The sequence below is a fragment of the Trachypithecus francoisi genome, unplaced genomic scaffold (assembly GCF_009764315.1).
Source record: "Trachypithecus francoisi isolate TF-2019V2 unplaced genomic scaffold, Tfra_2.0 Contig01579, whole genome shotgun sequence".
NCBI classification, from domain to species: domain Eukaryota; kingdom Metazoa; phylum Chordata; class Mammalia; order Primates; family Cercopithecidae; genus Trachypithecus; species Trachypithecus francoisi.
In genome coordinates, this window is record NW_022681442.1 from 16,172,168 (window position 1) to 16,197,572 (window position 25,405).

At 37.1% G+C, this 25,405-nt stretch overlaps 1 protein-coding gene across 1 annotated transcript in view; it reads right to left on the reverse strand.

Annotated features, from left to right (window-relative positions):
• Positions 1-25,405, reverse strand: part of ATRNL1 (attractin like 1) — an 852,984-nt gene that overhangs the window by 665,312 nt on the left and 162,267 nt on the right. Inside the window, exons 11-13 of the mRNA XM_033181738.1 lie at positions 7,813-7,897; positions 6,071-6,279; positions 4,639-4,757 (exon numbers count right to left, since the gene is read on the reverse strand). Of these exons, the coding sequence (XP_033037629.1) occupies positions 4,639-4,757; positions 6,071-6,279; positions 7,813-7,897 (413 nt within the window). The remainder of the gene's footprint in view (positions 1-4,638; positions 4,758-6,070; positions 6,280-7,812; positions 7,898-25,405) is intronic.

Genomic DNA, 25,405 nt, shown 5'->3' on the forward strand with positions numbered 1-25,405 from the left:
TCCCTGAAGTACAGTAGTGAAAGGAAATCTTCCCAGTGGGCAAAATCAAGCAGTGCACCTCATTGTTCATTCTGTTTGGAAGAAGAAATGGCCAGATGTGCAACTGTGTACGGATTCATGGGCTGTGGCCAATGGTTTGCCTGTATGGTCAGGAACTTGGAAGGAACATGAATGGAAAATTGGTGACAAAAAAAAATTTGTGGAAAAGGGATGTGGACAGATCTCGCTGAATGGCAAATAAGTGAAGATACTTGTATCCAGTGTAAATGTTCACCAAAAGGTGACATCAGCAAAAGAGTATTTTAATAATCACATGGATAAGATGACCAGTTCTATGAATACCTTCTTCCCTAGCCACCTGTGTCATCACCCAACATCATGGACAAAGTGGCCATGGTGGCAGGGATGGAGATTATGCATGGGTTCAGCAAAATGGACTTCCATTCACCAGGGCCATGACCTTGTGGTCATGGCTATGACCACTGCTGAGTACCCAATATGCCAGTAGCAGAAACCAACACTGAGCTCCTGATATGGCGCCATCCCCCTAGGTAATCAGCCAGCTACCTGGAGGCAGGTTAACAGAGCTTCCATCAGGGAAAGGGAAGCATTTGTTTTTACTGAGACAGACATTTATTCTGGCTACAGATTTGCCTTCCTTGCTCACAATGCTTCTGCGAAAACTCCCATCAGTAAACTTATAGAATTCTTTTTCTACTATCTTGGTATTCCACACAGCATTGCTTCTGACCAAGGAACTCACATCACAGCACATGAAGGACAGCAATGGGCCTATGCTCACTGGTCTTATCATGTTCCCTACGATCGTCAAGCAACTTGTTTCATAAAACAGTAGAATGGGCTTTTGATGATTCAGTTACAGTGCCAGCTAAGTAGTAATACCTTGCAAGGCTGAGAAAAGGGTTCTCCAGAAAGCCATATAAGCTCTGAGGCGGCATCCAGTACATGGTGCTCTTTCTCTCACAGCCAGCATTTATGGGACCAAGAATCAAGGGTTGGAAATGGGAGTGGTACTACTCGCTATTGTCCCTAGTAATTCATTAGCAAAACTTTTCTTCCTGTTCTTGTGACCTTACTCTTTGCTGACCTAGATGTCTTAATTCCAGAGGAAGGAATATTTTTTTCCAGAAAACACAACACTGATTCCATAGAATTGGAAATTAACACTGCCACTTGGCCACTTTAGGTTCCTTACACCTCTAAATCAACAGGAGCAAGAGTGAGAGTGGAGGTGGAGATGCCACACACTTTTAAACGACCAGATGTCAAGTGAACCCAGAGTGAGAGTTCACTTATCAACAAGCGGATGGCCCAAGCCATTCATGAGGGATCCACTCCTGTGATCCAAACACCTCCCACAAAGCTCCACCTCCAAGACTGGGGATTACATTTCAACATAAATTTGGACAGGGACAAATATCCAAATTATATTACCCTGTGATTGAGATCAGTGGAAAACTGCAACAATCCAATTCAAGCAGGACTACTAATGAAGAATGACTCTTCGAGAATAAAGGTTTGAGTCACCCTAACAGATAAAAAACCACAAGCAGGTAAGGTGCTTGCTGAAGGTAAAGGAAATACAGAATGGTTAGGTAACAATATACATATAATCCAGTCTATCATTGATGGACATTTGGGTTGGTTCCAAGTCTTTGCTATCGTGAATAGTGCCAGAATAAACATACGTGTGCATGTGTCTTTATAGCAGCATGATTTATAATCCTTTGGGTATATGCCCAGTAATGGGATGGCTGGGTCAAATGGTATTTCTAGTTCTAGATCCTTGAGGAATCGCCGGGGCCTGTCGTGGGGTGGGGGAAGGGGGGAAGGATAGCATTAGGAGACATACCTAACATAAATGACGAGTTAATGGGTGCAGCACACCAACATAGCACATGTATACATACGTAACAAACCTGCACGTTGTGCACATGTACCCTGGAACTTAAAGTATAATTTAAAAAAAGAATATACGTATAAATACTAGCTACAAACATGCCATCAGTTACAGAAATAAGGACTGTAATTGTATTTCCTCCTCATTTTGCTAAGAATACATCTGTGTGTGTGTTTGTGTGTAGTATCTTTGTTTTCATTCCCCTCTTATTCCCTCATCATGTAAGATGCTCATATCAGAATTTAAGCACTGTTGATTTTACATCATAGTATTTAAGTAATAGAATATCAAGGAGAGGAGCAAATATCACTCAAGGACTTTACCTCCTTTTCTGGGAAAGAGATTGATGTGTTTTCCAGTTGTACACAGGATACTTGTATCATGTTAGGTAGAATATGACCTAGTTATTATCTTCATTTGAAAATTAAGTATGGTTTATGTAGTTATGTATAGGTGCCAAGTTGACAAAGGGTAGACTTGCAATGGTTAATTTTATGTGTCAACTTTTCCAAGACATGGGGTGGTCACATATTAGGCTAAGCATTATTTCTGGATATGTCTGTGGGGGAGTTCTGGATAAGACTAAATTGATTGGTAAGCCAGGTAAAGTAAAATGCTCTCCCTATGGTGGGCATCATCCAATCCACTGAGGGCCTGAAAGAATGAAAAAGTAGAGGGAGGAAGAATTTCCGCTCTCTGCCTTTTCTTGCTCTTGGACTGAGACTTACACCAACTGCACTCCTGGTTCTCAAGCCTCCATACGTGGAGTGGAATTTACATCATCAACTTTCCCGGGTCTTCAGTTTGCAGATGGCAGATCCTGGGACTTTTCAACCTTCATAACCACATGAGTCAATTTCTTATAATGAATCTCATTATGTACATACATATTATATATTTATATATTATATATAAACAAATATATATTTATATATCTACAAACTGTGTATATGTGTATATATATAGACAGATTCTGTTTCTCTGAAGAACTGTAATACAAGTCCCTGATTCCCATGTCTTATTTTATTCAACTCCCACTTCTACTAAAAGAACTCCCATTAGATGAATATTAGTGGATAGCTTAAAATGTAATTTAAATTTGCAAAACATAACCATGTAATATTAATGTCAAAACTCAAATAAAATTGAAGTATATCTTGTTATTAAAACAACTTGTATCACTGGAAAGTACACAACAACAAAATATGTATGAAAACAAAAAAGTTCAATCTAATGAGTCAGTAACTGCAAATTTCCCTCCATTTTAAGTTTTGAATATTAGATTAAAATCATAAAACTTACATATTTTGAATTATTAATTAGTGGAGAAATTTTTTTAATTATACAATCAAATTTTTTACTTAGTTTTCAACTCCCTTTTCTTTGCCTTTTAGCTCTGCCTGCTATCTTGAAAAACAAGTAGATACTTTCATTAATAAAAATTCCAAAAAATAAAAAATAATACATTATATTCAGTTGGAAATATGTATCCACACTATTTATTTTTACTCAAGCTATAGGCCCATAAAAGAATCTTTAGGCTGAGTATAGTGCCTCATGCCTGTAATCCCAGCACTTTGGGAGGCTGAGGTGGGCACATCACTTGAGGCCAGGGGTTCAAGACCAGCCTGGCCAACATGGTGAAACCCTGTCTGTAGTAAAATATAAATTAGCCAGGCATAGTGGTGCTTGCCTATAATCCCAGCTACTCAGGAGGCTGCGGCACAAGAATCACTTGAACCCAGGAGGTGGAGGTTGCAGTGAGCCAAGATCATGCCACTGCATTCCAGCCTGGGTGATGGAGCAAGACTCTGTCTCAAAGAAAAAAAAAAACAATCTTTAACCCTATTAAATACTACTTTTTTAAATTTTTCCTTTCAATTTGTTGATATCTTCTACAAAACATAGAATGTTTAGATGCTACCACTTAAAATCTTAATTTTTGCTGCTCTTAATCCATTTTCATCTGCCATAAATATTTTATAAGTTTTTTTTTATTCTGCAATATATAGAACAGCTCTCCCACAACAAATAAACAAATAATTATAGGGCTTAAAATGTCAATAGTGCCAAAACTCTACTTTAGATGTAAAAGGCCTTTTAAAAAATCTTATAAAATTGTAGAATGTTTGGCAGCATCCCTTGCTTCTACGTATTAGATGCCAATAGCAGCTCCACATTTGTGACAACCAAAATGTCTCTGCAAAATGTCCCCTGTGAGACAAAATTGCCTCAACTTGAGAACCACTAATGTATAGACAGTTAAAAGAGAAACTACTACTATCAACAGCTCAGGCTAAACTTACACACAAAGTGTGAAAACAAAGCACTAGACCACACGACCACTAATGCATGTCTGACAGGAATCCACTGGGAATTATTTCAATACCTACCTATATAATCTTATTTTCATTAGCACAGAAGATAATATTTACAGTTATAGTCTTTTTTAATATCAGTTTTTAAAAAATGTTCCCAGTCTCATCCATGAAAAGAAGTAAAGTTGATGGATCCAAAATGGAATCTAGACTGGCAAATTTGAACAACAAACCAGTCTAACTTTACAATTTACTAAGAAGTGAATGATTCCCTATATACTTTCTAAATGTCTTAATGTGTAAAGTGCGTTTTTTCTACAGTGCTATTAAATGGTAAGCTAATGATAATAAAGCAGCAGTGTGTTATAACTACAGCACCATTTACCCATAAATACTGACCATACTACAGTTGCTATTTGCCGAAATGCATTTCTTGTCATCACACCATTGGCACCCATTTGTATTGGCAGTACAGCTGGCACAATCTGCATATCTGTAACATCTGTCATCAGAAGCAGCTATAATACAAATGGGAGACAATACATCAGCACAAAAAAGAAAATCTTACTCTTCTTAATTTACAATATCTATTTAAGAATCATTAAGAATCACTAAGACATTTTTTAACCAAAGAAATGACCTTCAGTTTCAAAGTAAGTTTTCTAAAGATTAAGACAACATTTGTAGTTCAATTGTGTTTACAGGATTTTCGAGACCTTTTACCCCCATTTTAATTATTCAATATACAAGGATCCTACAGTCACTTTAAATTCACACATTTGGGCCAGGCGCGGTAGTTCATGTCTGCAATCCCAGAACTTTGAAAAGCCAAGGCAGGCGGATCACTTGAGGTCAGGAGTTGAAGACAAGCCTGGCCAACATCACGAAACCCATCTCCACTAAAAATACAAAAATTAGCCAGGCGTGGTGGCACACGCCTGTAATTCCAGCTACTCGGAAAGCTGAGGCAGTAGAATTGCTTAAACCCAGGAGATGGAGTTTGATCACACCACTGCACTCCAGCTTGGTTGACAGAGTGAGACTCTCTCAAAAAATAAAATAAAATAAATAAATTCACATATTTTAGAGAAGGTCAAAGGATTTACAGACATTTTACTGAGCAAAGGGTATTACTATACATACAAAAGAAAACATCATAACAAACACTGTTTATCATCCTTTCGAAAGATATCAAAAGACATCTGAATTAACACACATTAGTAAAACTTAAAAATATATTTATTAATTATAGCCTCAAAAATGTATAACAACTCCCATCATTTAAAACACCAAACAATATTTATCCAAATAGTTAATTAGCTAACTGATTAATAATTGGTAACTTTTCATAAGTCTCATTTATTTATTCACCATTCTATAAGAAATATAATACCAGAACATTAGTCATGAAATGCTAGAAAACTTTTTTACTTTATGGTGTGGTTTAGCAATAATTCAGGGGAAAAAAATACCACATGGAAAATAAATTATTTCATTTTATTTCTTTAAATCTAACAGTATATCTTAGAAATGATGTATTGGAAAGTATTTTAAACTTATATTAGAAAATAATTCATATATATGACCATGTTATATATAAAATATTGATATATATATACTATATATACAGATTTCAAAAATAAAACTAAAAATAGCTAATAAAGATATTAAATTATTAATCACTAGGTTCAAACATTAGAATTCCTAATAAGGGTATTATAAATTTTTCATTTCTGTAGCTACTAAAGTAATTCTTATAAGCAGAAGATATTTCTACTTCTGTAGAAGAGAAATTTTGCTGCCAGAGAGAGGAAAAGAAAAAGAAATTTACCTGTTTTAGGAGGGCATTTTGCTCTAACAATATTATTAGTATTCCCAGATTCCCAAGATTCACAGTGATTTTTATTCCAAACACATTTTATCCCTGGACCAGCATTTTTACAAAGTTCTTCATCTCTGAAAGCCTTGCAATTTGGCGGCTTGTATACAAGGATATCATTAAGGAGTACACTAGAAAATCCCCCAAATATATACATGGACCTATTAAAAACAAAACAAGAATCTTAAAGAAACACTGTTAAAAGTCTCTATCTAATGATTTAGTTATAAAAATAAGCATAGATTTAAAAATACATTTTATACTATTTTAAGTACTTCTGTTAGTACTGTTCTTTAAGATCATATTTCTAGCATACAATATGATATAAAAACACCAGAGGAAGTACTACATAATTCCTTGAAGACTTTCCAGACAAAATACGAAATATTCTATAAATCTTAATATATTAAGAAAACACTAAGTCTTCAAAACATGTTTTATTGTTAATACAAGAAAGAAAAAAAAACAAGGATTATATACAACATCGCTTTGTCAGAAAAATAAGTGTTGTTTTTAATAAGGTAGTAAATAATATTTTTTTAAAAAGATAATAGCTGTACATAGACAAGACACACTTTAGAACTGCTATTTAGAATTATAATTTTTCATTATAGACATAGAATTCTGAAATTAGATACAGAGTTCTTCTTATGGTGTTTCATTCTTTTAAAATAAGAAAACTAAGAGCAAAATAATCAAAAAGATTTTTAAAATTTCAGTCTGGAAAGAGATGCCTAGACAATACTAAATTAATTCTAACCAGTGCCAAAAAAGGTTGAGATGCCCTTAAAACAGTATATTTTTCATGTCAAAAATATCATTAACATAATAAATTGAATCAGCCAAAAAAGGCTTCCAAAATGTATTTTATTATTTAAAAAGGTAAAATAAAAATCAACCAGAGAACCCGAGGGGTTTTATGTTTCACAGTTTTCATTTATTACTGTTTGGACTGCCAATTGATATCAGTTACACAGCTTCATTGTGGTCAAGTCATTTTGTGGCAATAATGGAGAATTTTTATATATTTAGGATAAGGTGGTAATAAAAATGAGCTTATAAAAAGGTCATTCTGATTTACAAATGTTAAAGCTACTAAATGAGCTAGCAGATTGTTACCTGTCACTGGATTCCAAATTACCAAAATTTTGAGATAGAAATACAAAAATTATATTAACTTAAATGGGGAAGGCAATGTAATGACCATCGAGTCCAATTTCTCAATGGATATAAGGATTGTAAGGTCCAGAGAGGTTAAGAGACTTGTCAAAAAATCACCCATTTCGTAAATGACAGAACTAAAATGAGAATCTAATTCTTCTCACTTTCCTTGTTCTCCTTGATAGAAATATGGGGCTAGCCTCTCTATCATTTCAGTTCCATCTTTTTAAAAGAAGAGTCATTCCTTATCTGATCTCTGGAAAAAGAAAAGAAGGCAGAATGACATAGAAGGGTATCTGATGTTTTATCTCAGCACCTTTCTTTTACCTACTCCCATGTCCCTTAAATATATTAAACAAGAAAGGAAAAAAGATATGATTAACAAATCAAAATGTATTCTATAGTAGAGCAGAGATGCATAAAATCCAATACCACTAAGTACCAATGATAATTTTCAAAAAGAATACCAGCATATGAGGATAGTATGACTGATATCGGTGACCCTCTAAAAATTGGAAATGTGCTTCTTTTACCCATTAATGACTACTGCAGAGTGTCCAAATCTGTTGACATCTCTATGAAGATTTGGTTTTGGTAGTATTTTCCATTCATCACAAGCTAGAAGAAAGAGAACAGAAAACCAAAAAATGAAATAAAATAATAAACTAAGACAAATAACATAAAAACATCATTGGCCACATTAAAGATATACTATGCACAAGCAGGAAGCCAAAAAAAAAAAAAATTCTCACTAATTTTCCATGACCTTCAATTTAGTATAATTACTCAACTAGCACTATTCCTTAAATAAAAATAACTCTTGCCAAGAATTCCCATAAATAATTTTAAGCATGTGAGAATAAGAAAACGAAAGAATGAACATAGAGGTATTTTATATTGGAAGATAATTTCAAAGACATATCTTTATTAAATATACCAGGTAAAACTTATGAATGTCAGTATAGGGCATACCTATTTGAAAGTTAAATACTGAATCAAATATTACATGTATGCATACAAAAGTAAATGGCATATATAATGTCCGCTGAAAGAATACCTAAAAATATAATCATCAGGATAAAACATTTAAATCACTTTAATGATTTGATATTTCAAAAGAAAAGCTTTCTTATGTAGAAGGGAATTATTTTAACTGCAAAATTTCTAGATAAAAAATGAAAATCATAAATAATCTATGAACTATATAAAAACTATGGAAAGTGGTTAAGAAAAATGTGTATTTCAATATAAACTCAAAATTGACATATATACTAACATAAATTTGAGATTTAAAATAATTCATCATTCAATGACTAGTAACATTGTCACTATAGTGTTTTAGATTTCACCTTCTTAGAAATGTCATATCTATAAAGGCATGCCTTAGTATTTCATAAAAACATATAGATATAACAAGATCTTTTAAAACAAATTAATTTTGTTTAGGTAAAAGCCTTTATGGAACAAGAAAATAATCTTACATATAGTTAGTTGTAAAAGTTAAAGTAATGAATTACTTGTTTTCTTATTTAAGTAATTATATCTATAACAATAATAAAATAAATTTGGTTTCAACTCAATATTTTATTAATGAATATCAAAAAGTTATAAAAACCGAAACTGTAAGTTTAGAAAATGATATTGAAAGGCTGAGAACAATAAAATATATGTTGACTTGTATATGCTAAAGTATACTCCAGGAAACACAAATCTCCCTGGAAAAAGTGTATTCATTTAGTTTGTATAATCTGTCTTTTAAGTCCACAAGGTATATCTGCCTATTAAATACTCTCAAAACAGAGATTGTAAAGGTACAAAACCTAACCTAACTTTATGTAACAGTGTTTTCCCAATGTGTTATCCAAAGGAGCACTTTTCACATAATGACTATTAAGATCCTCAAGAGTCAATGCTCTGAAGATCACATTTTAGAAAATATTATTATAGAGGCCTATGATAAAGAATAACAGACTGCCAATTTTACATGTTAGAATTAATTTAAGAAAAGTACATTATATGTGTGTAGTAGTATTAGGTTGGTGCAAAAGAAATTATATAAACTGTATACTTTTATATATAAAGTATATATGAAAGTTCCAAAGTGTTTTCATCTGCATATCTTAAAATGCTCTTTATAAGAATCCAGTGAAATTGATTAAGCAGGTATTACCCAATGTTAGAAATGAAGAATCAGACCTATGGGAAGGTAAATAACTTGTATGAGGTCCATTTGATTAATGGACCATATAGTAATTCTGTGTGTAATTTTTTAAGAAACTGTCATTCTGTTTTCCATAGTAGCTGGACCATTTTACATTTTTACCAGTAATGCAAAAGCAACAAAAATGTCTCCAAGTCCTCGTCAACCCTTGTTATTTTCTGTTTTTTGTATCATAGCCATCCTAATGAGTATGAATTAGTATACCATTGTGGTTTTGACTTGCATCCCCTAATGATTAGTGATGTTGAGCATCTTTTCATGTGCTTATTGGACATTTGTATATCTTTGGAGAAATGTCAATTACACAGCTCATTTAAATTTATAGATATTAAGTGGTACTGTGCAATCATTGTAACCTTGTTAGTTTTCCATGTTATGACTATATGAAATATTTACCCATTAAACTGTTAATGATTAGCCTTTTTTAAGATTTTTTCCTATTACAGGTCATGTTGGTATATTCACTGTTATATGTATCTTGTGCATATTTTGAAGGTTTCTCCAGATTTCCAAGAGATATAAGGAAAGACACAACTTCGATTTTACTAGATTTTTCCAGTTTGCTCCCCAAAGTAGTTGTGTTGACTCACATTAGCAGTGTACAACAGTTCCTCTTGCTTTATATTCTCTACAACATGTAGCTCTATCAGACTATAAATTTTTACCAATCTGATGAATGGCTTGATTTTGCATTTTTCCACTTACTGGTGAGTCAACTTATTTTCATATGTACAGGTTATTTGTTTTAGTCTTCTATGAAATCACTGCTCAAGACTTGCACATTTTTCTATTTGCTTTTTGTCTTTTTCTTAATAATTTAAAGAATTCTTGATTAAATACTCTGGATACTAATCCTTTGCTGGCTATATGTATTACCATTTATTCTTCCATGCTACAGCATCTTTTTTTCACTTAGTTTATGAAATCTTGTTTTACAGAGAGTTTGTCTTACTTTTAGGTTACCTTATGATCTGTGCTTGTTTATTCAGTAAACTGAGATTTTAAAAATCATCTTTAACTTTCTAGTAAAGGTTTTCAGTTGGCTTTTACTATTTTGGTCTTCAATCTTTTTGGAACTTATTTTTGTATATCTGGTAAGCATCAAACTTAATTTTTCCCATATATCATATTTTCTAGATGGAAAATTTCCAAGTATATGTCCATGCACTAATTTTCCCAATTTGTGAATATTTATCCTTGACCCACTAACTTGTGCATCATTTAATTTCTGTACTGTTATAGTTTGCTTTTATTATTTTTAAATATATACATGTGTGAAGCTCAAACGTCCAATATTTCTACAAGACTTATCAAAAAAAAAATCCACTGCCCCCTGTCTTCCCAAAGCATATTCCAGAATCACAGAGGTAGGCGCTTTTAATTCTAAATAAACAGCTAGAAAGAGTTTGTTTTTGTTTTTTTGTATTTTCATCTGTCTTAAACAGCATGCCTAGTTCCCAGTTTCAGATAATATGTCTGACTTCCTTCTTCAGACGGTGAAGCTCTTACACAGACTCACACACACATACTTCCTCTCCCTCCATTGTTTATACCTTTATATTATAATTTTGTTTAGAGCAATATTCAGTTTCTTATTTGTTTTTTGGAGATGGGGTCTTGCTATATTGCCTAAATTAATTCCTGGTCTCAAGCAATCCTCCTGCCTCAGCCTCCAGAGTTTCTGAATTATAGGTGCACACCACCACACTCAGCTAATGTTCAGTTTTTACTATTTCTGATAGTATATATCTGTGATATTATTTACAGATAAGCCAGGTAGGATAATACAATTTTATTCTTAAATAACTGATTTTCTCCATAAATTATATTTTCACTTTTTTGCTTACATTTCTGTATATCTACCACTATTTCTCCCCCAATCCTTTGCCAGATGTGTAGATTTCTTCTCAATATCTTCTAATACATCAAGTTATCTGGTAATTTACTTTGTAAAGACATCACTCCTGAAACTCCATCTTTCTTCTCCAATCTGAACTTACTGCTCTCTAGGCCTATTACATCATCATAAGGATTCCCTCTATATTTCTCCTCTGTTATATATTCTGTTTTTTAGATATCACCCTCTGCTTATTTATTTAATCTCATACTTCAATAGGAGATATAATCCTAAAGTTTCCAAATAAAGTGTACATTGGAGGTATATTGAGAATCTGCAATTCTAAAAAATAATTTTATTCCTCTCTAACACTTTTAGTATGATTCAGTGTTAGAATTCTAACATGGAAAACATTTTCAAATATTGAAGGTATTAATCCACTCTCCTGGCTTCTAGTATTGCTTTTGTAAGGTGCTATGCTATTGAGTCTCATGATTTATTTGTCCTATTTCTTTTCTCTCTCTAGAAGTTTGTAGGTTCTGTCTGTCTTTTGGTAATGAGCTCTGCTGTGAGTCTTTTGTATATTTTTCTGGGGCTCAGTAGGCTCTTTTATTCTTAAAATTTGTGTACTTCAATCCCAAACATATTTTTTGAATTACTCAATAATTTCTTTCCTGTCTAAAATGTTATGTTCTTTGCTTTTTCCATTCTATTACTTAGATATAAAGTTTCCTGGAATAGTCATCTCAAATTTCTTATTTTTTACCCTATTTTCCATCTGTCCATTGTTCATAATATTTTATGGAGATTCTTCACTTTGTCTTCAAATCATTGATTTGTTTGCCTAATTTTAATTTCCAAGAGCTCATTTTTTCTTTTCTGAACTATTTTTATTAAAATCTTACATTTTGCCTCATGAATGTAACATCTTCTGTCCATAAAGATTTAACTTTTAATCTCCTCTGTGGATTATCTATATTCCCTCTAATTTCTTATTTTTTCCTACTTGTTTGACATTTCAGTCAAATTTAGTAACTTTTTGTAATTGTCAAAATGATAACTGGCTGCAAATTTAAGAGTGAGGCACTACAAAAGTCATTAGGAATTTTGTGCTTCAGAAGGACATGTTAACCGTCGGGATTCTGATCAGGTGGAACCATTTCAGTTAGACACCTCCAAATGTCAGTATTTCTACATGCTTTCTCTTAGGCTGGTCAGATTCCTTCAGATAATTTTCCAGTCTCCTGCCTAGAAACCATAAATTGGACTAACAGCATTTTAGGAAGAACCTAAGTGGATGAAGGTAGCTAGAGGGTTTCACTCTTAAGTATGTACACTTTCATTTAATCCCACTGTTTACAAAATAGTGCTTATGCTCTCAGTCATGTTCTGGTTTTCTTTTTGTTTTGTTTTGAAAGTATACAAGTCCTGAAGAAGAGAAACATTACAGCACAGTAATAGTAACGTAATTATACATGAAGGCAATTAATTTAGTCAAATAATAATAAAACATGTAGTGGTGGGAACTGACAGCTTTGTTATTACCTCCAAGACATCATCTTCAATTATACTAAAAGTTTAAAAAAGAATTACATACAATATTTTTGATAGATGCTGGTGGTGTTCAACAAAATAGTTCAGTTCCTTTCCTTCAGGCACAAAATTATACTCTTAAAATCCCTAGAAGTTGAATGTATCAATGTAATGCAAGCTACTGGAATACCTGTGTTTCTGGTTGGAGGCATTTGATTAGCAATGAAAGACTATGTGGAAGTCTATGTCCTCTGTCAGCCTGGGTCCCTAAATAATGACAAAAGAAAAAAAAAATATGGAGGGGCGTTCCAAGATGGCCAAATAGGAACAGCTCCAGTCTGCAGCTCCCAGTGTGATCAATGAAGACGTTTGATTTCTGCATTTCCAACTGAGGTACCTGGTTCATCTCACTGGGACTAGTTGGACAGTGGGTGCAGCCCATGGAGGGTGAGCTGAAGCAGGGCAGTGTGTCGCCTCACCCGGGAAATGCAAGGGGTTGGGGGATTTCCCTTTCCTAGCCAAGGGAAGCTGTGACAGACTACCTGGAAAAACGGGACACTCCCACCCAAATACTGCACTTTTCCCAAGGTCTTAGCAAACGGCAGACAAGGAGATTATCTCCAGGGCATGGCTCAGCAAGTACCATGCCCATGAGCCTTGCTCACTGCTAGTGCGGCAGTCTGAGATGGAACTGCAATGCAGCAACCTGGCTGGCGGAGGGGCGGCTGCCATTGCTGAGGCTTGACTAGGTAAACAAAGCAGCCAGGAAGCTTGAACTGGGAGGAGCCCACCACAGCTCACCAAAGCCTACTGCCTCTAGACTCCACCTCTGTGGGCAGGGCATAGCTAAACAAAAGGCAGCAGACAATTTCTGCAAACTTAAAAGCTCCTGACTGACAGCTCTGAAGAGGGCAGCGGTTCTCCCAGCACGGCGTTTGAGCTCTAAGAACAAACAAACTGCTTCCTCAAGTGGGTCCCTGACCCCCGTGTAGCCTAACTGGGAGACAGACACCTCGTATAGGTGGCTGCCCCTCTGGGACAAAGCTTGCAGAGGAAGGATCAGGCAGCAATATTTGCTGTTCTGCAGCCTCCACTGGTGATACCCAGGCAAACAGGGTCTGCAGTGAACCTCCAGCAAACTCCAACAGACTTGCAGCTGAGGGACCTGACTGTTAGAAGGAAAACTAACAAACAGAAAGGAATAGCAGCAACATCAACAAAAAGCCATCTAGACCAAAACCCCATCTGTAGGTCACCAACATCAAAGACTAAAGGTAGATAAAACCACAAAGATGGGGAGAAATCAGAGCAGAAAAGCTGAAAATTCTAAAAATCAGAGTGCCTCTTCTCCTCCAAAGGACTGCAGCTCCTCACCAGCAATGGAACAAAGCTGGATGAAGAATGACTTTGACAAGTTGACAGAAAGAAGTAGGCTTCAGAAGGTCAGTAATAACAAACTTCTCCGAGCTAAATGAAGATGTTCAAACCCATTGCAAGGAAGCTAAAAACCTTGAAAAAAGATTAGATGAATGGCTAACTAGGATAAACAGTGTAGAGAAGACCTTAAATGACCTGATGGAGCTGAAAACCATGACACAAGAATTTCATGACGCATGCACAACAAGCTTCAATAGCCGATTTGGTCTAAAAAAAGAAAGGGTATCAGTGATTGAAGATCAAATTAATGAAATAAAGTGAGAAGACAAAGTTAGAGAAAAAAAGACTAAAAACAAATGAATAAAACCTCCAAGAAATATGGAACTATGTGAAAAGACCAAATCTACATTTGACTGGTGTACCTGAAAGTGATGGGGAGAATGGAACCAAGTTGGAAAACACTCTTCACGATATTATCCAGGAGAACTTCCCCAACCTAGCAAGGCAGGCCAACATTAAGATTCCGGAAATACAGAGACCACCACAAAGATACTCCTCAAGAAGAGCAACCCCAAGACATATAATTGTCAGATTCAGCAAGGCTGAAATGAAGGAAAAAGTGTTAAGGGCAGCCAGAGAGAAAGGTCAAGTTACCCACAAAGGGAAGCCCATCACACTAACAGCAGATCTCTCGGCAGAAACCCTACAAGCCAGAAGAGAGTGGGGGTCAATATTCAACATTTGTAAAGAAAAGAATTTTCAACATAGAATTTCATAACCCCCCAAAGTAAGCTTCATAAGTGAAGGAGAAATAAAATCCTTTACAGACAAGCAAATGCTGACAGATTTTGTCACTACCAGGCCTGACTTACAAGAGCTGCTAAAGGAAGCACTAAACATGGAAAGAAACTGCTGGTCCTAGCCACTGCAAAAACATGCCAAATTGTAAAGACCACAGATGCTATGAAGCAACTGCATCAATTAACAGGCAAAATAACCAGAGAACATCATAATGACAGGATCAAATTCACACATAACAATATTAACCTTAAATGTAAATGGACTAAATGCCCCAATTAAAATACAAAAAATGGCAAATTGGATAAAGAGTCAAGACCCATCAGTGTGCTGTATTCAGGAGATATATCTCACATGCAAAGACGCACATAGGCTCAAAATAAAGGGATGGAGGAAGATCTACCAAGCAAACGGAAAGCAAAAAAAAGTAGGGGTTGCAATCCTAGTCTCTGATAAAACAGACTCGAAACCAACAAAGATCAACAGAGACAAAGAAGGCCATTACATAATGGTAAAGGAATCAATTCAACAAGAAGAACTGACTATCCTAAATATATATGCACCCAATACAGGAGCACCCAGATTCATAAAGCAAGTCCTTAGAGACCTACAAAGAGACTTAGACTCCCACACAATAATAATTGGAGGCTTTAACACCCCACTGTCAATATTAGACAGATCAACAAGACAGGTTAACAAGGATATCCAGGACTTGAATTCAGCTCTGCAACAAGCAGACCTAGAAGACATTTACAGAACTCTCCACCCCAAATCAACAGAATATACATTCTTCTCAGCACCACATCGCACTTATTCTAAAATTGACCACATAATTAGAAGTAGAGCACTACTCAGCAAATGTAAAAGAACAGAAATCACAATAAACTGTCTCTCAGACCACAGTGAAATCAAATTAGAACTCAGGATTAAGAAACTCACTCAAAACCGCACAACAACATGTAAACTAAAATTGCTCCTGAATGACTATTGCGTAAATAACTAAATGAAGGCAGAAAGAAAGATGTTCTTTGAAACCAATGAGAACAAAGACACAACGTACCAGAATCTCTGAGACACATCTAAAGCACTGTGTAGAGGGAAATTTATAGCACTGCATGCCCACAAGAGAAAGCAGGAAAGATCTAAAATTGACACCCAACATCATAATTAAAAGAACTAGAGAAGCAGGAGCAAACACATTCAAAAGCTAGCAGAAGGCAAGAAATAACTAAGATCAGAGCAGAACTGAAAGAGATAGAGATACAAAAATCCTTCAAAAAATCAATGAATCCAGGAGCTGGTTTTTTGAAATGATCAACAAAATCAACAGACCACTAGCAGGACTAACAAAGAAGAAAAGAGAGAAGAATCAAATAGATGCAATAAAAATGATAAAGGAGATATCACCACCGATCCCAAAGAAATAGAAACTACAATCAGAGAATACTATAAACACCTCTACCCAAATAAACCACAAAATCGAGAAGAAATAGATAAATTCCTGGACACATACACCATCCCAAGACTAAACCAGGAAGAAGTTGAATCCCTGAATAGACCAACAACAGGCTCTGAAATTGAGGCAATAATTAATAGCCTACCAACCAAAAAAACTCCAGGACCAGATGGATTCACAGCTGAAATCTACCAGAGGTACAAAGAGGAGTTGATACCATTTTTTCTGAAACAATTCAATAGAAAAAGAGGGACTCCTCCCTAACTCATTTTATGAGGCCAACATCATCCTGATACCAAAGCCTGGCAGAGACACAACAAAAAAAGGGAATTTAGACCAATATCCCTGATGAACATCGATGCGAAAATCCTCAATAAAATACTGGCTAACCGAATCCAGCAGCACATCAAAAAGCTTATCCACCATGATCAAGTCAGCTTTATCCCTGGTATGCAAGGCTGGTTCAACATACACAAATCAATAAATGTAATTCATCGCATAAACAGAACCAGTGACAAAAACCACACGATTATCTCAATAAATGCAAAAAAGGCCTTTGACAAAATTCAACAGCCCTTCATGATAAAAACTCTCAATAAATTATGTATTGATGGAAACTATCTCAAAATAATAAGAGCTATTTATGACAAACCCACAGCCAGTATCATACTGAATGGGCAAAACCTGGAAGCATTCCCTTTGAAAACCGGCACAAGACAGGGCTGCCCTCTCTCACCACTCCTCTTGAACATAGTGTTGGAAGTTCTGGCCAGGGGACTCAAGAAAGAGAAAGAAATAAAGGGCATTCAATTAGGAAATGAGGAAATCAAATTGTCCCTATTTGCAGATAACATGATTGTATATTTAGAAAACCCCATCATCTCAGCCCAAAATCTCCTTGAGCTGATAAGCAACTTCAGCAAAGTCTCAGGATACAAATCAATGTGCAAAAATCACAAACATTCCTATACACCATTAACAGACAAACAGAGAGTCAAATCAGGAGTGAACTCCCATTTACAATTGCTACAAAGAGAATAAAATACGTAGGAATCCAACTTACAAGGGATGTGAAGGACCTCTTCAAGGAGAACTATAAACCACTGCTCAATGAAATAAAAGAAGACACAAACAAATGGAAGAATATTCCATGTACATGGACGGGAAGAATCAATATCATGAAAATGGCCATACTGTCCAAGGTAATTTATAGATTCAATGCCATCCCCATTAAGCTACCAATGACGTTTTTCACAGAATTGGAAAAAGCTACTTTAAAGTTCATATGGAACCAAAAAAGAGCCCGCACTGCCAAGACAATCCTAAGCCAAAAGAACAAAGCTGGAAGCATCACGCTACCTGACTTCAAGCTATACTACAAGGCTACAGTAACCAAAACAGCATGGTACTGGTACCAAAACAGAGATATAGACCAATGGAAAAGAAAAGAGGCCTCAGAAATAACACAACACGTCTACAACCATCTGATCTTTGACAAACCTGACAAAAACAAGAAATGAGGAAAGGATTCCCTATTTAATAAATGGTGCAGGCAAAACTAGTTAGCCATATGTAGAAAGCTGAAACTGGATCCCTTCCTTACACCTTATACAAAAATTGATTCAAGATGGATTAAACACTTAAACGTTAGACCTAAATCCATAAAAACCCTAGAAGAAAACCTAGGCAATACCATTCAGGACATAGGCATGGGCAAGGACTTCATGACTAAAACACCAAAGCAATGGCAACAAAAGCCAAAATAGACAAATGGGATCTAATTAAACTAAAGAGCTTCTGCATGGCAAAAGAAACTAACATCAGAGTGAACAGGCAACCTACAGAATGGGAGAAAATTTTTGCAATCTACCCATCTGACAAAGGACTAATATACAGAATTTACAAAGAACTCAAACAAATTTACAAGAAAACAGCAACCCCATCAAAAAGTGGGCAAAGGATATGAACAGACACTTCTCAAAAGAAGACATTTATGCAGCCAACAGACACAAGAAAAAATGCTCATCAACAATGGTCATCAGAGAAATGCAAATCAAAACCACAATGAGATAACATCTCACGCTAGTTAGAATGGCAATCGTTAAAAAGTCAGGAAACAACAGATGCTGGAGAGGATGTGGAGAAATAGGAATGCTTTTACACTATTGGTGGGAGTATAAATTAGTTCAACCATTGTGGAAGACAGTGTGGTGATTCCTCAAGGATCTAGAACTAGAAATACCATTTGACCCAGTCATCTCATTACTGGGTATATAACCAAAGGATTATAAATCATGCTACTATAAAGACACATGCACACGTATGTTTATTGCAGCACTATTCACAATAGCAAAGACTTAGAACCAACCCAAATGTCCATCAATGATAGACTGGATTAAGAAAATGTGGCACGCTTTCTTTCGCCCATTAAACCTCCACTCTTAACCTCATTTCTGGTGTGTCTGAGTCCTGGATTTCCTTGGCATGAGACAACCAACCTCAGAGCTGAGGGGGGGCGGAGCAAGATGGCCGAATAGGAACAGCTCCAGTCTCCAACTCCCAGCGCCAGCGACACAGAAGACCGGTGATTTCTGCATTTTCAACTGAGGTACTGGGGTCATCTCTCTAGGGAGTGCCGGACAATCGGTGCTGGTCAGCTGCTGCAGCCTGACCAGCGTGAGCTGAAGCAGGGCGAGGCATCGCCTCACCTGGAAGCGCAAGGGGGAAGGGAATCCCTTTTCCTAGCCAGGGGAACTGAGACACACAACACCTGGAAAATCGGGTAACTCCCACCCCAATACTGCGCTTTAAGGAAACAGGCACACCAGGAGAATATATCCCACACCTGGCCGGGAGGGTCCCACGCCCACGGAGCCTCCCTCACTGCTAACACAGCCATCTGCGGCGATCTATCCGCAAGGCAGCAGCGAGGCTGGGGGAGGGGCGCCCGCCATTGCTGAGGCTTAAGTAGGTAAACAAAGCCGCTGGGAAGCTCGAACTGGGTGGAGCTCATAGCAGCTCAAGGAAGCCTGCCTGTCTCTGTAGACTCTACCTCTGCGGACAGTGCACAGCTGCAGTCCAACAGGGGAAAGAGCCGGGGCCGGTGCAGACGCGAACGACTCTGTCTGACAGCTTTGGGGAGAGCCGTGGATCTCCTAACGCGAAGGTTGAGATCTGAGAACGGACAGACTGCCTGCTCAGGTGGGTCCCTGACCCCTGAGTAGCCTAGATGGGAGACATCCCCCACTATGGGCAGTCTGACACCCCACACCTCACAGGGTGGAGTCATCCCTGAGAGGAAACTTCCAAAGAAAGAATCAGACAGGTACACTCGCTGTTCAGCAATATTCTATCTTCGGCAACCTCTGCTGCTGATACCCAGGCAAACAGGGTCTGGAGTGGACCTCAAGCAATCTCCAACAGACCAACAGAAAGTCCTTCTGACTGTCAGACGGAAAACTATCAAACAGGAAGGACACCTATATCAAAACCCCATCAGTACGTCACCATCATCAAAGACCAGAGACAGATAAAACCACAAAGATGGGGAAGAAGCAGGGCAGAAAAGCTGGAAATTCAAAAAATAAGAGCGCATCTCCCCCTGCAAAGGAGCGCAGCCCATCGCCAGCAACGGATCAAAGCTGGTCAGAGAATGACTTTGACGAGATGAGAGAAGAAGGCTTCAGTCCATCAAACTTCTCAGAGCTAAAGGAGGAATTACGTACCCAGCGCAAAGAAACTAAAAATCTTGAAAAAAAAGTGGAAGAATTGACAGCTAGACTAATTAATGCAGAGAAGATCATAAACGAAATGACAGAGATGAAAACCATGACACGAGAATACGTGACAAATGCACAAGCTTCGGTAACCGACTCGATCAACTGGAAGAAAGAGTATCAGCAATTGAGGATCAAATGAATGAAATGAAGCGAGAAGAGAAAACCAAAAGAAAAAAGAAGAAAAAGAAATGAACAAAGCCTGCAAGAAGTATGGGATTATGTAAAAAGACCAAATCTACGTCTGATTGGGGTGCCTGAAAGTGAGGGGGAAATGGAACCAACTTGGAAAACACTCTTCAGGATATCATCCAGGAGAACTTCCCCAACCTAGTAGGGCAGGCCAACATTCAAATTCAGGAAATACAGAGAACGCCACAAAGATACTCCTCCAGAAGAGCAACTCCAAGACACATAATTGCCAGATTCACCAAAGTTGAAATGAAGGAAAAAATCTTAAGGGCAGCCAGAGAGAAAGGTCAAGTTACCCACAAAGGGAAGCCCATCAGAATAACAGCAGATCTCTCGGCAGAAACTCTATAAGCCAGAAGAGAGTGGGGGCCAATATTCAACGTTCTTAAAGAAAAGAATTTTCAACCCAGAATTTCATATCCAGCCAAACTAAGCTTCATCAGTGAAGGAGAAAGAAAATCCTTTACAGATAAGCAAATGCTTAGAGATTTTGTCACCACCAGGCCTGCCTTACAAGAGACCCTGAAGGAAGCCCTAAACATGGAAAGGAACAACCGGTACCAGCCATTGCAAAAACATGCCAAAATGTAAAGACCATCGAGGATAGGAAGAAACTGCAACTAACGAGCAAAATAACCAGTTAATATCATAATGACAGGATCAAGTTCACACATAACAATATTAACCTTAAATGTAAATGGACTAAATGCTCCAATTAAAAGACACAGACTGGCACACTGGATAAAGAGTCAAGACCCATCAGTCTGCTGTATTCAGGAGACCCATCTCACATGCAGAGACATACATAGGCTCAAAATAAAGGGATGGAGGAAGATCTACCAAGCAAATGGAGAACAAAAAAAAGCAGGGGTTGCAATCCTAGTCTCTGATAAAACAGACTTTAAACCATCAAAGATCAAAAGAGACAAAGAAGGCCATTACATCATGGTAAAGGGATCAATTCAACAGGAAGAGCTAACTCTCCTAAATATCTATGCAGCCAATACAGGAGCACCCAGATTCATAAAGCAAGTCCTTAGAGACCTACAAAGAGACTTAGACTCCCATACAATAATAATGGGAGATTTCAACACTCCACTGTCAACATTAGACAGATCAACGAGACAGAAAGTTAACAAGGATATCCAGGAATTGAACTCATCTCTGCACCAAGCGGACCTAATAGACATCTATAGAACTCTCCACCCCAAATCAACAGAATATACATTCTTCTCAGCACCACATCGCACTTATTCCAAAATTGACCACATAATTGGAAGTAACGCACTCCTCAGCAAATGTACAAGAATAGAAATTATAACAAACTGTCTCTCAGACCACAGTGCAATCAAACTAGAACTCAGGACTAAGAAACTCAATCAAAACCGCTCAACTACATGGAAACTGAACAACCTGCTCCTGAATGACTACTGGGCACATAACGAAATGAAAGCAGAAATAAAGATGTTCTTTGAAACCAATGAGAACAAAGATACAACATACCAGAATCTCTGGGACACATTAAAGCAGTGTGTAGAGGGAAATTTATAGCACTAAATGCCCACAAGAGAAAGCAGGAGAGATCTAAAATTGACACTCTAACATCACAATTAAAAGAACTAGAGAGGCAAGAGCAAACACATTCAAAAGCTAGCAGAAGGCAAGAAATAACTAAGATCAGAGCAGAACTGAAGGAGATAGAGACACAAAAAAACCCTCCAAAAAATCAATGAATCCGGGAGTTGGTTTTTTGAAAAGATCAACAAAATTGACAGACCGCTAGCTAGACTAATAAAGAAGAAAAGAGAGAGGAATCAAATAGACGCAATAAAAAATGATAAAGGGGATATCACCACCGACCCCACAGAAATACAAACAACCATCAGAGAATACTATAAATGCCTCTACGCAAATCAACTAGAAAATCTAGAAGAAATGGATAATTTCCTGGACACTTACACTCTCCCAAGACTAAACCAGGAAGAAGTTGAATCCCTGAATAGACCAATAGCAGGCTCTGAAATTGAGGCAACAATTAATAGCCTACCCACCAAAAAAAGTCCAGGACCAGATGGATTCACAGCTGAATTCTACCAGAGGTACAAGGAGGAGCTGGTACCATTCCTTCTGAAACTATTTCAATCAATAGAAAAAGAGGGAATCCTCCCTAACTCTTTTTATGAGGCCAACATCATCCTGATACCAAAGCCTGGCAGAGACACAACAAAAAAAGAGAATTTTAGACCAATATCCCTGATGAACATCGATGCAAAAATCCTCAATAAAATACTGGCAAACCGGATTCAGCAGCACATCAAAAAGCTTATCCACCATGATCAAGTGGGCTTCATCCCTGGGATGCAAGGCTGGTTCAACATTCGCAAATCAATAAACGTAATCCAGCATATAAACAGAACCAAGGACAAGAACCACATGATTATCTCAATAGATGCAGAAAAGGCTTTTGACAAAATTCAACAGCCCTTTATGCTAAAAACGCTCAATAAATTCGGTATTGATGGAACGTACCTCAAAATAATAAGAGCTATTTATGACAAACCCACAGCTAATATCATACTGAATGGGCAAAAACTGGAAAAATTCCCTTTGAAAACTGGCACAAGACAGGGATGCCCTCTCTCACCACTCCTATTCAACATAGTGTTGGAAGTTCTGGCTAGGGCAATCAGGCAAGAGAAAGAAATCAAGGGTATCCAGTTAGGAAAAGAAGAAGTCAAATTGTCCCTGTTGGCAGATGACATGATTGTATATTTAGAAAACCCCATTGTCTCAGCCCAAAATCTCCTTAAGCTGATAAGCAACTTCAGCAAAGTCTCAGGATACAAAATTAATGTGCAAAAATCACAAGCATTCTTATACACCAGTAACAGACAAGCAGAGAGCCAAATCAGGAATGAACTTCCATTCACAATTGCTTCAAAGAGAATAAAATACCTAGGAATCCAGCTTACAAGGGATGGAAAGGACCTCTTCAAGGAGAACTACAAACCACTGCTCAGTGAAATCAAAGAGGACACAAACAAATGGAAGAACATACCATGCTCATGGATAGGAAGAATCAATATCGTGAAAATGGCCATACTGCCCAAGGTTATTTATAGATTCAATGCCATCCCCATCAAGCTACCAATGACTTTCTTCACAGAATTGGAAAAAACGGCCTTAAAGTTCATATGGAACCAAAAAGAGCCCGCATTGCCAAGACAATCCTAAGTCAAAAGGACAAAGCTGGAGGCGTCACGCTACCTGACTTCAAACTATACTACAAGGCTACAGTAACCAAAACAGCATGGTACTGGTACCACAACAGAGATATAGACCAATGGAACAGAACAGAGTCCTTAGAAATAATACCACACATCTACAGCCATCTGATCTTTGACAAACCTGAGACAAACAAGAAATGGGGAAAGGATTCCCTATTTAATAAATGGTGCTGGGAAAATTGGCTAGCCATAAGTAGAAAGCTGAAACTGGATCCTTTCCTTACCCCTTATACGAAAATAATTCAAGATGGATTAGAGACTTAAATGTTAGACCTAATACCATAAAAACCCTAGAAGAAAATCTAGGTAGTACCATTCAGGACATAGGCATGGGCAAGGACTTCATGTCTAAAACACCAAAAGCAATGGCAGCAAAAGCAAAAATTGACACATGGGATCTAATTAAACTAAAGAGCTTTTGCACAGCTAAAGAAACTACCATCAGAGTGAACAGGCAACCTACAGAATGGGAGAAAATTTTTGCAACCTACTCATCTGACAAAGGGCTAATATCCAGAATCTACAAAGAACTCAAACAAATATACAAGAAAAAAACAAACAACCCCATCAAAAAGTGGGGAAAGGATATGAACAGACATTTCTCAAAAGAAGACATCCATACCGCCAACAGACACATGAAAAAATGCTCATCATCACTGGCCATCAGAGAAATGCAAATCAAAACCACAATGAGATACCATCTCACACCAGTTAGAATGGCAATCATTAAGAAGTCAGGAAACAACAGGTGTTGGAGAGGATGTGGAGAAATAGGAACACTTTTACACTGTTGGTGGAATTGTAAACTAGTTCAACCATTATGGAAAACAGTATGGCGATTCCTCAAGGATCTAGAACTAGATGTACCATATGACCCAGCCATCCCACTACTGGGTATATACCCAAAGGATTATAAATTACTCTACTACAAAGACACATGCACACGTATGTTTATTGCGGCACTATTCACAATAGCAAAGACTTGGAATCAACCCAAATGTCCATCTGTGACAGACTGGATTAAGAAAATGTGGCACATATACACCATGGAATACTATGCAGCCATCAAAAAGGATGAGTTTGCGTCCTTTGTAGGGACATGGATGCAGCTGGAAACCATCATTCTTAGCAAACTATCACAAGAAGAGAAAACCAAACACCGCATGTTCTCACTCATAGGTGGGAACTGAACAATGAGATCACTTGGACTCGGGAAGGGGAACATCACACACTGGGGCCTATCATGGGGAGGGGGGAGGAGGGAGGGATTGCATTGGGGAGTTATACATGATATAAACGTCATGCACATGTACCCTAGAACTTAAAGTATAATGAAAAAAAAAAAAAGAAAATGTGGCACATATCTACCATGGAATACTATGCAGCCATAAAAAGGATGAGTTCATGTCCTTTGCAGGGCCATGGATGAAGCTGGAAACCATCATTCTCAGGACACTATCACAAGGACAGAAAACCAAACACTGCATGTTCACACTCATAGGTGGGAATTGAACAATGATATCACTTGGACACAGGGCGGGGAATATCACACACCAGGGCCCATTGTCGGGTGGAGGGCTGGGGAAGGGATAGCATTAGGAGAAATACCTAATGTATATGATGAGTTGATGGGTGTTTGGAGAAATACC